A 13,701-nucleotide genomic window follows, 5' to 3' on the forward strand; every position below is an offset into this window, starting at 1 on the left:
TTCGGCAAAGAGGTTTGGTGTAGTGGGGAAAAAGAGCAGACTAAGTACAGAGTGAAAGGTCAAGTTTAGTAACTACAGTATTGACGGTTCAAGTGGTTAAATATCTGAAAACACAAATTGACATGAATCCAAAATACATTGAGGATTGTGCTGTCAAACAATGAAACTATATGGAATCTATGAACAGGTTGTGGGGGTCCCTGCTTCATCTCTATCTCAACTAAGGGGTCCTTGGCCTGAAAACATTGAAGACCCCTGGTTTAGAGTGTAATTAGAGAAAAGAAAAGATGAGTGTTAAAATGTTTTCATTTACTCCTTTCTATCGTTTTAGCGATTTGAATGATTTCAGTGGCTAGGGCATGCGTACAAGTTAAATATCTCTTTTTACACACAATAAGCCCTTTCCAAAGATGCACTGCAATCCTTCATGGGCAGATGTGACTTATGGGGGCTAGTAGTGTTACTGTAAATGGTAAAGAAATCCCCAGCTTATTGTGTCTAAAAAGACATAATTTAGCCACTTGTACACATGAGCCCACCCACTGAAATCAAGATCGCTAAACGTGCTAAAACAATAGAACGAAGTAAATGAAAACATTTTTTGTTTTAACTTTACTTCCTCTCCTCTTTTTTTATATATATATAATAATAGACAGTACAGGGGTGTCCAGTCATGGTTTTATACAGTATTACTACTGCCTGTAAAAAAAAAAAAAAAAAAAAAAATATATATATATATATATATATATATATATATATATATATATATAATATATATATAATATATATATATATATATAGAGAGCTTTAAATTCATTTGAAATAGACATTTCTTTTTAAAAACGAAACTTAATTGTTACGGTTAGTTGATAATCACCTTTAGTTTTGACGGATACAATGGATTCTATGATAGAAAATATTGTTTTAAACATAAATGTGTTACAATACATTATGAGGCTGGCGTTACTGTAGAATTTGACATGGGACAACCAAGGGGTTAAATACTGTAAATGTGTTCCCTTATAATAACAATTAAATATAAAAAGTGCATGATAAATGTATAGTTGTAAACCACAGCATACATTGAAAATATTAAACACGTACTGGCAGGCTGTGTTTAAGTCATGAAATGAATATTACCACAGTATAACTTGGTCAAGAAGCACTTGTGTTTGGCTGTTAGGAGGGTAACAAGAAGAGTGGGCACTAAGGAAGAGTAGGTACCTCCATGTAAAAAACAATAACATATTTGCTAAATAGTCTTAAGTAATATGTACATGATTAAAACATGATTGGACATTTGACAATTAAGGTCTAATATTTCTACAATTGCTACAAAACCTGTATATCCAATCATTTCGGGGCATAAACAAGAAATTGAAGCATAATTTTGAGTCTGATAATGATGCACTGTGCATATACATCATGTATACTTTAAATTACTTACTTACATTTCACATATTAAATGTATTACATTTTGGACAAAATAGACACTTTTACAACGAGGTGCCCACTCTTCCTTAGTACCCACTATTCTTGTGTCCGTTAAAGGGATATTTCACTTTCAAAAAGAATTTGGGTAAATCTTATCATCTAATCAGGCTTTTGGGAGCACCCTGGACAGATTTTAAGTTGCTTTATTCAGTATTTAGACATTTGATATTCATTTTATCCCTTCCTATACAAACACATTGTAACTTCTGTAACACTGCAACTCCATTCTAACCATGATACATTCATCAAAAACACCTGTCCTTGGTTCTGGAGACTTATAATACCCTCCTAATACGTGAGGGGCTGTGTTTTTTCAATTACTTTTTTATTTTTATTTTCAATATTTTTTTGGAAAGAAATAAAAAAATACAATAAATAGACTATAAAAAATAAAAAATACAAGTATAAATTGAAAAAACACGGCCCCCTCACGTATTAGGAGGGAAGTATGAGTCACCAGAACCAAGGACAGATGTTTTTGATGAATGTATTATGATCAAAATGGAGTTTGAAGTTACAATGGGGTTTGTATAGGAATAGTGTCTGATAAAATGAATATCAAATGTCTAAATACTGAATCGAGGAACTTAAAAACTGTTCACAAAAGCCTGAGTAGACGATAAAATGACATTTCCTTTTTTTTTCTGAAAGTGAAACATCCCTTTAAGAGACTGTAAACGGAACCATTATACAGTCTGTTCACTCCTGAGCCGTCGTTTCGTCCCAGGATATGTTGAGCATCTGACAGCTGAGGTCCCATAGCTTCTGTGCCACGTCCTCGTCTTTGGCGGCGTTGGAGCAGGTGGCCGGGGCACAGTCGCTGTGGGCAAAGAGAGATACGACCATTACATTCAGTGTTGTCAGATTTTGCAAGAGAAATATAAGCAAACCACTGGTCTATGAAAACAAGCCCAGAAGATAGGAAACTTTAAACCTACAGTATATGCATAGGGTATTTGAAAATAGAGAGAAAAAAATACATTTTGAATAGTCTTTGAAACAAATCTTTTAAGGGGGTCCACGGTGCAAAATATTGTCAGATGGGGGGGTTACATATTCATTTGGGGGTCCTTGATTTGAAAATGCTTCAGAACAATTGATTTAAACCGCATTTAGGAAGCAAGGCCGAATAAGCAACCAACACAACCACAGCTACCAATATTTACAAGCAGACAAATAAATAATGGATCTCGATATGAAAAGGCTTGAAGACCACTGACTGACTGGTGTTAATTTAACACAAACAGTTAGAATAGATGGAGATACGGTGGTTTTCTGGATAGTTTCTGCCCTGACAGCAACGATAACTCTCCAGTGGTATTATTACAAGCTTTTGCCCATTAACACATTTAGACCAGGGGCATAGTTCCGCCGATTTAAAATGACTCCAATACGGAACTAAAACTTCCTATGATTGGCCGCTAGTTGCGCTGTTCCCCCCCCCTCCCCTCTCGTTTTCTAACCTTAATTAACATTTTCATAATACTTTATGGTTCCTATCGCTAGTTAAAAATTGCCTTTCAATCACGATTATATGCGTTTTGTTGCGGTGGGGCGTGGCCAACTAAACTAATACCAGCCGGCTGTGTTCTTCTTCGTGTGCTGTATTTCGGGAGGCTCCGACCACATTCTCCCATGTATCTCTGCGGTTGCACGTGACCGTTGGCAGCCAATAGCATCCTCTGGTGCCTTTACAATCTATGATGGCAACACCCATGCCAAGGACCCATATTGTGTCATTTGCGCTGCATAGAAACCAATGGCTTCGCTTTGTCCATATCTTTTATACAGTCTATGATTTAGACCAGGTACGCACTATTGAGTATAATTTTATGCTTTAGCTATTAAAAAATAGCAGATATACAAGCTCACAGTGCCACACCGAGAGCCGTGCTGCGAGCTTGTAGATTTGCTATTTTTGAAAAATCTTGAAAAATTGTGCAATTCTTTGAATATTTTGACCCGATTCTATAAGTGTCTTCTGAATCCTTCTAAGCTCGCAGCGCTGTGAGCTTGTATATCTGCTATTTCTCAATAGTTAAAGCATTCACAAATGTTAGGCCTAAATGGGTTAAATGAAGATGTTCAGGCCGATTTTTAAAACACATTTTTGGACACTGCTCCTACAGTTTTTGCCCTAAAATCACGAATATCACTACACAGCATGTCTACACTCATGTCATCAACATGGATCAGGAAGATTTTGGAAAAACAAATGTTTGCCCTATTTGTGGAGATAAGCCACCTACGGTCGGTTATCTCCCGATTAGGGAGTCTTACTGGTGTATTAGACATAATGATTACCTGTAGTATCCGCCGCTCTCCGTCTCCAGCGTTGGCTCCACGGCGCAGTAGATGTTGGTCTGGGCTCCCTGGACGGGGGTCTTAGTGAAGGGACTGGCCATCCTCATGACGAACTGCTGGGGGCCGTTCAGGTGACGCCACAGTTCGGTCTGAACCACCCCGGGGTGGAGGGAGTACACCGTCACACCGGTACCTGATAGCAGGGACGTGCGGAGCATGTTAGAGAGGCAGGGGCTGAAATTTATAAAAGGGCCTTTTGGTGAAAATATTGAAAATAGCAGACCTCCAAGCTCACAACGGGTCGCGCTGCGACGCGTTGTGAGCCTGGAGGTCGGCTATTTTCAGTACTTGATACCACACTAAACTAAGCATAAAAAAGGCAATACTGGAGAGGTGGCCTAAGGGCATGGATGTATATGTCACGGTTTGTTAGAGAAACAGTACGGTCGAGAAACGGAGCACTCGCCGTGCAGCACGGGGCGGAACAAGCGGTCGCCACAACAACGTCCTCCAGGCGGAGCCGCTCGATTGTCCACGACATTGCAAGCGGCGCGAAGGCCAGCGGACCTTGGTCCTGCTCTTCGCCCCCGAGCGCCGCCGGCCGCGCGAGTTACGAAGCCGTGGTGAATGCAATCGTTATATTTATGCCCAGGCCGTAAGGCCTGGGCAAGCCCACGATAAACGCCCTGTCCAAGTGACTACAATGGAGCTAATGGCTAAGCTAGGCTAGGCTAGGCTAGGCTAGGCTAGGCTAGTAAATAAAGAAAGAGAGTCGCAAACGAGTGACGTCAGCGCCTTCACTAGTGAATGGCAGAGCAGTGGCTGTCGTCGCCATCTGGTGGTGATTAGTGTGTGGTGAACGACAAAACAAGCGCTCTTACAATGAACGTCCTGAGTTACCCAAACATACTGTAACATATACACAGAGAGGGCAATTCTTTCAACTTACGATGCTGCAATCAAGTTTAGGAGAGTTTGGACTACCTTCAGGTATGGCATGGAAAGAGGGCATTTGCATTTCTTTCACCACAGTGCAAATTGCATTAATGGTCTGGAGAGGGCACTTTTTACAGAAGGATAAAAGGGCAGGGGCTCAAGCCCCCTTTGATGTCTATGTGTGCACGTGCCTGCCTGACAGAGAGGGAGGTAATGTACAGGTAAACTCCTTTACCATGACTGTTTCACTGATGAGCCTTTTAATGCGTCTGTCATTATGGTTAACAAGCCACAAACTAGAACTTATTTTAATTGGGTACCGGAAGTCCTGACGTCACTCCAGCTACCCCTGGGTCACAGATTAATTATTTGATTCCCAGAGTGGAATCTTTGATAAGAACTTTGTTCCAAAAATAAACAAATCAACCTAGCGATATTTTCGTTTATCATATTGTTGATGTAGTAGGAGTTACTTTTGATAAAGTCATTTTTTTTCTTACTCTCTTTGGATACATTTTTTTTATAATAATATAAAATTAAGAATGTATTTGTTAATAGAAAAATATGGCCCAAATATGGAGATGACTGATATGATATTAATCATGGTACTGCTGTATGCTTGCTCTGATATTATTATAGCATTTTTGAAGGCTATTTCTTACTCTTCATCCTTTTGTGAAGTCTTAAAAAAGCTGAGTGTTCTCAATAAATAAGAATGTACATCTTAGCCAGTCTTGCATCCTTTATTTTGGAGTACCGCTTTTTGCCGTTGTATTTGAACCAAGTTATATCTATAGCTGAGCAAAAATGGCATCCACAGGAAGCGCACCTGTTTTTCTTCTTACTTTGTAATGTCGGTGTGTAAAACTGCTAGAGTGTATTATTATAAGTGGATTGAACCTTTTTGAGTTTGGAGAGGGGGGGGGGGGGGGGGGGGGAATAACACAGACCTTGCAGTCTCTTGGCCAGTGAGCGGGTGAACAGGACGTTGGCCAGCTTGCTCTGGCTGTACGCGGCCTTCTTGTCGTACGCCTTCTCGCTGTTGATGTCGTCCAGCTTGATGGTCCCCCAGCTGTGAGCCATGGACGACACGTTGACGATCCTGGCCGGCGCTGACCTTTTGATGAGGTCTATCAGCAAATGGGTCAACAGGAAGTGACCTGGAAAATAAGAGTGTCATGTAGTTTCTGTCAGGCAGTACATTTGTATCTACATATTTCATCTCTTAAAGGAGTAGTTCACCCCCAAAATATTTCTGTTGAGCGCCGCTCCTATAGACTGCTTTTTTACCAAAACTATGATGTCACAAATGATGATGACATGAGTTTGCTAGACCAATGAAACACTTTGATTCTGTTGATCTGTCCATGATGTCATAGTCACAGAGGCACTCGATTGGTTCACCCTGATTTAGAACACGTTTAGGCCGCGTAAAATACGTCATAACGCGTTTAGGCCGCGTAAAATACGTCATAACGCGTTTAGGCCGCGTAAAATACGTCATAAAAAATTATTGAGCGGTGCTAACCTTGAATTTCAAAATTATATTAGATGAATATCACTTATAAGCGATAAAATAACCACACTTTTAGACAGACTGTGGAAAATCTTACAGGTTATAAATGATAGGCAGGTAATACAAGTTTAAAATACAAATGAACAGACTTTGAAAAACTAAAATATTCATCTTCTCGCCTCTCTGGAGGCCTCTCTGGAGGTAAATAAGGTCACTTATCATTACACTATGACACTCTTACAAGCTACAATCCGTGAGAAATGACAATAAAGACTTATATAGTCTGAGCAGACCTCTAGACTGACATCATACACAACAAAAAGAATATTGCCATGCATGCCTATCAACACTGATTTGCGCAGGAATTAGTTTGCACCGCTCACTTCGCACGGGTGAGATTTTTCTATTTATTACTAACGCCATGGAGACTTGAGTTCAATAATATTGTTGAGTTTTTGTCGCTTTCCTAAGACAAAAAATGTGATTATAATAAATCTACCCTGGCGGTTTCCCCATCCAGTGCCATGCATTCGGGTCCCCAACCAGGGCCATGCATTTGGGTCCCCATCTGGAATCAATGGGGGTAAATTTACTATAATCATATTTTTGCGAGGTATGCGACAAATACAAAAGAATATTATTGAACTCAAGTCTCTATGGCATGAGTAATCAATAGAAAAAAAGTCATTTTGGGGGTGAACTCCTCCTTTAAAGTAATCTTTTTATTGTAAGGGTGATACATTGTACAGAAATATACAACTTATAATGTAATTTACCAGAGGTTAGCATATTATTTAGACAGATTCCAGGTTCATTTGTTGACCTGGCTGGCACCCTACATTTGTATAGTTTCAATGCACATATTATTTATTTTTAATATTAATGTTGAGACTGATGATACAGTAGGTTCTTAGTTCTATGAATCCAGAGGCACCACCACTGTCTCTATGCATTTAATGGATTACCTTGCGTTTACCTTGCCTACTGTAAATCGCTCTGGATTAAGAGCACCTGCTAAATGCCTGAATTGTAAATTGACGTGTCAAGGGTTATATTATTCTTCATTATAATTTGGTTATAAATTGTGTTTGTTTTACCATTGTCCTAATCAACGGTGTATGATGTCACATAAAGGCCATGTGATGGCTAATTTGTTTACTGATACTACTTCCCCGGCAACAAAATCAACATGGCACAGGGAAGTGAAACGCCAACATCACAGCATGACGAAGGAATTTATCTTACATTATTCTTTTGGTCTCTTTACACAGACATGCAAGTTTTTTTTTCTTCTTTTTTTTAAGAAAAAATAAATATCTGACCTGATAAAACAACATTCCAAATAACATTGATAAAGGATAGTTAATACAAGAACGCTCTGCCCAAAACACCCTGGGCCCGGGTCAAATCCGGCGACCTGGGAATGGTCGCCACCAGCCGGTATAACTAAGCCTAAACCTAATAACCTCAGTAAAATTATGCCTAATCTTGAACTTATTACCAAACTTAACCTCAGTAAAACAATCGGTTACCGATAGTTGGTCAATTATGTATTTGATTGTGACTAGATAAGGGTTTGAGTCCTTGAGTAAGGACCAATTCTCGAAAGAAATTGTAAACGCACACAGCGTTTGTTTTACAGTATGTCACTGTTCCACAACATGGTTTTACTTACCCATGTGATTTACCCCAATCTGCATTTCAAAGCCATCTGCTGTCTTCCCATATGGACAAACCATTACCCCGGCGTTGTTGATGAGGATGTTGAGTTTGGCCTCTTCTAAAACATTAAATAAAATAAAAAAGAATATATACACGCACGCACGCACGCACGCACGCACGCCACACACACACACACACACACACACACACACACACACACACACACACACACACACACACACACACACACACACACACACACACACACACACACACACACACACACACACACACACACACACACACACATATGGCTGACAACACTCAACGACCTCCTCATTCTATAGAGATCAAATGTATTGCACTTAGGGCATGATCTAATAGGTGAATACTTTTATGTGAAGTAATGGAATGGTAACATTGAACAAATAAACAGGTTTACATCCTTTTGGCCGTATCCTCTATACAGTGGTTCTCTATCTCAACCTTTTCATATTGAACTGTGGACACCCCCACTCTGACAAGCGTTTTGGCTTGTAGATCGGCTATTCTTTTGCCATTTTTGACTATATATGCAATATGCATTGTGGCCCTCTGGAGTGAGTGTGAACATATAGTGGCCTTCTCCATCATCAAAGTTGCCCACCCCTGCTCTAGACAGTAGCAACAGTGAGTACAACACCTTCTCATAACCACTTGTTCTATAAGGTGGTTTTGAGGAATGACCACTGTTATGTTTGTCATGTACTCAGACCAGAAAGACCACATTACACAAGAATGAATGGAGACACTTGTAAAATGTATAGTACAGTAACATTCAAGCACGGAACATAAACTGGAATGTGACTTTTGGTAATAATGTGTATTGTGTTCCGATCTGTGGTTCATACAAGAGAAATGCAGCACTGATATAACTGACCCACAGTCAACAGGTATATTATTGCTACGTGTATCAGCAGATTGTTCTTGTGATTGTGAATTCCTTACCCTTGTTGATGGTTTCTGCAAACTCCCTTATTGACTTTGTGTCCGACAAGTCAAGTTTCATGGTGACAACATTTTGGTTTCCAGAGCCGTCGATTACTTCTTTCAAGGCCGCCTGTGCTCTCTCCATGTCTCTACAAGCCATGATGATCCTGGCACCTTTATGACATAAAAATGGATATTAGATGGCACTCTCACTATCCTACACACACACACACGCGCACGCACGCACGCACGCACGCACGCACAACACACACACACACACACACACACACACACACACACACACACACACACACACACACACACACACACACACACACACACACACACACACACACACACACACACACACACACACACACACACACACACACACACACACACACACAGCTCCCTGCTGGCAAAAAAGGATATAGCCTGCAAATGTACACACATTGAGAATGAAGTGCCAGCTTGATGTTGAACTTTTGTACGATCCTTGGATCGTAGAGCTACCAAGTCATGACAAGTTCAACAAATATTATTTGTCAGCTGCTCCTGTTCTCTGTATGGCAGAATGTGGAATCAGGATTCTTTTCTCTCCAGTCACTCATCATTGCGAAACAGATCTAAAAAACATGTGAACTCTGACAATATATTTAGTTTAAAACAGAGAATGTTGATTTGGGAGATATGAAATGGTTCTATTCATGATATCCTAACTATCCGAAATATCCGAGACCATTAGGGTTTTATGGAAGATGCGTCTGCACATGTATTCTATTGTTAGTTTGGTCACTTCAAGTCTTTCATCTTAAAATAATTAATAACCGACAAGCACGTGCACACAGACATCAAAGGGGGCTTGAGCCCCTGCCCTTTTACCAGTCTGTAAAAAGTGCCCTCTCCAGACCATGAATGCAGTTTTTACTATGGTGAAAGAAACGCTAATGCCCTCTTTCCATGCCAGCATTGGTTTGATTAATGCTTAGTTCAGTGGGTATCAAGCACCGAAAATAGCCGACCTCTAACAGCTTGGAGGTCGGCTATTTCCGATATGTCCGACCAAAAGTACCCTTTTAGAAATGTCAGCCCCTGCCTCTCTAACATTCTCTGCGCGTCCCTGATAACCTAACTTTTTCGGGCGTGACATGCCTCAAATCAGTCATGGCGACTAAGTACTTGTGAGTCATGTGACAAAGTGGGTGAGAAGTCACCAGTTCTTTTACATGCTCAAAACCTATGATGCAATGTCACACCATTTGGTTCTGTATAAGTAACATTACTTTACTGACAATACCAAGTTGGTTTGTATTAACTACGCATTACCTTTTGTTACACTTATGTTGAACACAATATGTATTGTTCAATTTAAAATGTCCTTTATTATCATCTCCACTGTTTCCCAAACAGAAATCGAAGAAATGCCATAAATTAGAACACAGATGTTTAAGAATTAGTGTAAATAGCTGATCTACGACACGCTGTGAGTTTGTAGAATTTCACTAGTTTGGGGCTTGGGCAAACGTCTAATCTCTCTTTTGGGTCTCGAGCTAAAAAGTTTGGGAACCACTAATCTCTCAAGACGGATGTTTTGTTTTGAATCAAAATGTGTTCCCAGAATGCATACTAATTTTGTTCAAACTCACTATGAGGACAGATGTTCAGACAAATTGTTGATGAGACAAAATACTCAAGTCGAGTATTTCCCCACTTTGTGTGAACTGTCTCTATTTTTATGACGCTAACAGGAAAAGCCGACCTAAAACAAAGTCGACCCAAACTCGTTTCCCAACGGGTCTGTGGCCTTAAGCTAGATGCAGAATAGACAAAAATCTAATCTTTGCTTCTGGGGGTCCCTGGAACAAAATATTTTGCGATGGGGGTCCGTGGCCAAATACATATCATCATGGGGGTCCTTGACATGACAAAGTTAGCAACATAAGTTTTTTCAGGAAAACGGTTAGTATTTAGGAGATTTTTTTAGAATGAGCCTATTAGTGGTTAAGGACCCCCAAAATGTGTTCTCAAAATATTTTGTTCCACGGATGGACCCCTATCGCAAAATATTTTGTTCCAGGGACCCCCAGAAGAAAATATTAGATTTCGGTCTATTCTGCATCTAGCTTAATGCCACAGACCCGTTGGGAAACGAGTTTGGGTCGACTTTGTTTTAGGTCGACCTTTCATGTATTCTTTATGACATCACTGATGTCACTGGACCATAATTTGTGACATTTCTGCTTTATTTTGTTCAGTGTTGATGCAGTTATTCATTGTGTGTTCTGTATAGTAAAAGTAAACAAGCATGCAGATGAGGACAAGAGACGTGGCTGATCATGTTATGTTAAACCTGCATGTTGTCATGGTGTTGGCCTGTAGCACTGACATCAGAATGTACATTCATTCATATTTAAGCAGTGAGGCCCTGTTAACTAATTACAGTTTATCCTCATCAGGTGAGGTGATATCTATGCAGTATGCTTCAGTTATTTTTCATTTGAATTCAAAATTCATTCATTCAAATAAATTTCCTCCTTTTGGACCTCTGAGTCTGCCTACCTACTACAGCAGTGGTTCTCAACCCTTTCAGGCGGCGACCCCCCAAATAATCATATTTTAACTGGGGACCCCCCACCCTGACATGCACCAGGCATTACATTTTGTACAATGGGTCTATTGTGAAAATAGCAAATCTACATGCTCACAACGCCTCGCGTTGAGAGGTGTTGTGAGCATGTAGATCGGCTATATTCACAATTTTTGACAATTTGGTCAATGTTTAATTTGTCATTTTAGAGGTATTAAAATGTCCTTAAATTGTCACTTTAGAAATGTGCAGATACCCTCTATACACTTAAATGTTATCTTGGTTTGTTTACTGTTGAGTGAGAAAACAATGTTGCACATTAAGTAAATCATCTGGGGACCCCTCAAAATATTTTGGGGACCCCCCTGGGGGTCCCGACCCACAGGTTGAGAACCACTGTACTACAGTACCATCTTCCTATTCTACAGGTAATATGCAATTATTAGAGCTTTTTACCTTCCCAAATTATGCACCACAACTATTTTCTTATGTATTAAAGCATTTACTTTGTTCATGTTTTATGTGCTATATGTGTGCTCATGAGACCGGTTTCACCAAAAGCAATGGGAGTGAATGGGGAGAGAGAGACTGTGATGCTTTATATGCCACACCAGAGACAGTAGCAACAGTGAGTACAACAGCATGCACCTTCTCATAACCACAAAAACACTTGTTGTATAAGGCGGTTATGAGCTATATGACCACAGTTATGCTTGTCATGTACCCAGACCAGAAAGACCACATCAAACATGAATGAATGGAGGAGACACCTGTAGTGCCTTACATCCTAGCCAACACACCAACCTCTCTTTGCCAGATCCAGTGCTGTCTCTTTCCCAATGCCTGAGTTGGCCCCAGTGATGAGCACAGTCTTGTCATCCAGTCTTGCAGCAGAAGACCAGGGCGTCCGGAAGAGGTTTCTATTAGAGAAATCAGTTGAACTTGAGCAATCAACAGGCCAGGGCGTGGGGGAAGTCTCAAGATATCTCTATGCTGTATGCTTGTTTAACATAGCCTGGTTAATGGTAGCTATATTATTATTTTATTTTTAATAGGTTAGGCTCATCTAACAAAAAACGCAACCATATATAGCTTTAATACTATCATAGATAGGCTTAAATGATAGTCTTGATCCAAGGCTACAAGTAGCCTACAAAGCATGTGACGTTGGCCAAGTTATTACAATAAAAAAGTTACCTCCCATATCCCAACATTATTATTATAACATAAACACATAAGTATGGGATAACATCTCACCTTAGACCCTGCATCTCTCAGCAAGAATATCAGGACACTAAATATAGGCCTACTCAAATTTCAGGCTCGCTGCTATCGAGGAAATATCATGCATGCAAGACTTGTACAAGAATACAAGAAGTGTCAACATTGAGAATCCAAGGATTACGGAATTGTGGGCTAAAGTTGCTTCTGCTTCATTGGCTATGCTTTACACAATCGGCTTTACCTCGAGACCCTTCAGCCAATCACCATACACCAAGCCAGCGTTGCCAGGTCTATGAAAACAAGCCCAAAAGAAGCGACTCCTAACATTATGTTTTACCGCGTCCAGCAGATTACCAAGCGTGTTTAGGAAGGGAGCGCTCGTTTTATGGTTAGATGTCACAGTTATTGTCCACGACATTCAGTTATTGTCCACGACATTGCAAGCGGCGCGAAGGCCAGCGGACCTTGGTCCTGTTCTTCGCGCCCGAGCGCCGCAGGCGCGAGTGCCCGCGGGCCAGGGCCGCGCGGCCGGCGGAGTGCCGCGCGAGTTACGAAGCCGTGGTGAATGCAATCGTTATATTTATGCCCAGGCCGTAAGGCCTGGGCATAGAGGGGTATAGAGGGTATCAGCGCACGATAAACGCAATGATAATTGGGTTTTGGTGCACCTCGCGCGGTCCAAGTGACTACAACGGAGCGCTCCCTACAACGGAGCGCTCCCTACAACGGAGCGCTCCCTACAACGGAGCGCTCCCTACGTCCGGTTCAGCCAATCACAGGGGGCTCGGCGGGGACAGGAACTTGTACAAGCTTGGGTATCCGCAAGACGCTGTTTTACCACTTTACATCAGCTATTTGAAAATAGCAGATCTACAGGACACAACGCGTCGTGATGTGTTGTGTGCTTGTAGATCTTTTAGAGCTTGTACATCTAAATATTGGGGGGAAAAGTGCTATATTTTGAATAATTGTTAAACATTTTAACAACACAAATGAAATATTGTATGGG

General features: G+C 40.7%; 1 protein-coding gene across 2 annotated transcripts; it reads right to left on the bottom strand.

The window, feature by feature from the left end:
• Positions 1-860: 860 nt before the first annotated feature.
• On the bottom strand, positions 861-12,866 carry rdh12l (retinol dehydrogenase 12, like). Of its 2 annotated transcripts, none has more exons than XM_080752119.1 (7): positions 12,726-12,866; positions 12,273-12,388; positions 8,900-9,055; positions 7,926-8,027; positions 5,685-5,894; positions 3,799-3,991; positions 861-2,314 (listed from the first exon to the last, which is right to left on the bottom strand). In XM_080752119.1, exons 1-7 carry the CDS (start codon positions 12,737-12,739, stop codon positions 2,194-2,196), a joined length of 912 nt encoding a protein of 303 aa, XP_080608245.1. In that variant the 5' UTR covers positions 12,740-12,866; the 3' UTR covers positions 861-2,193. The 2 variants fall into 2 exon arrangements, with proteins under 2 accessions (XP_080608245.1, XP_080608244.1); XM_080752118.1 differs by having other exon boundaries at positions 7,926-8,030.
• Positions 12,867-13,701: the final 835 nt, after the last annotated feature.

This window comes from Nannobrachium achirus (genome assembly GCF_963921795.1).
Source record: "Nannobrachium achirus genome assembly, chromosome: 21".
Taxonomy (NCBI): domain Eukaryota; kingdom Metazoa; phylum Chordata; class Actinopteri; order Myctophiformes; family Myctophidae; genus Nannobrachium; species Nannobrachium achirus.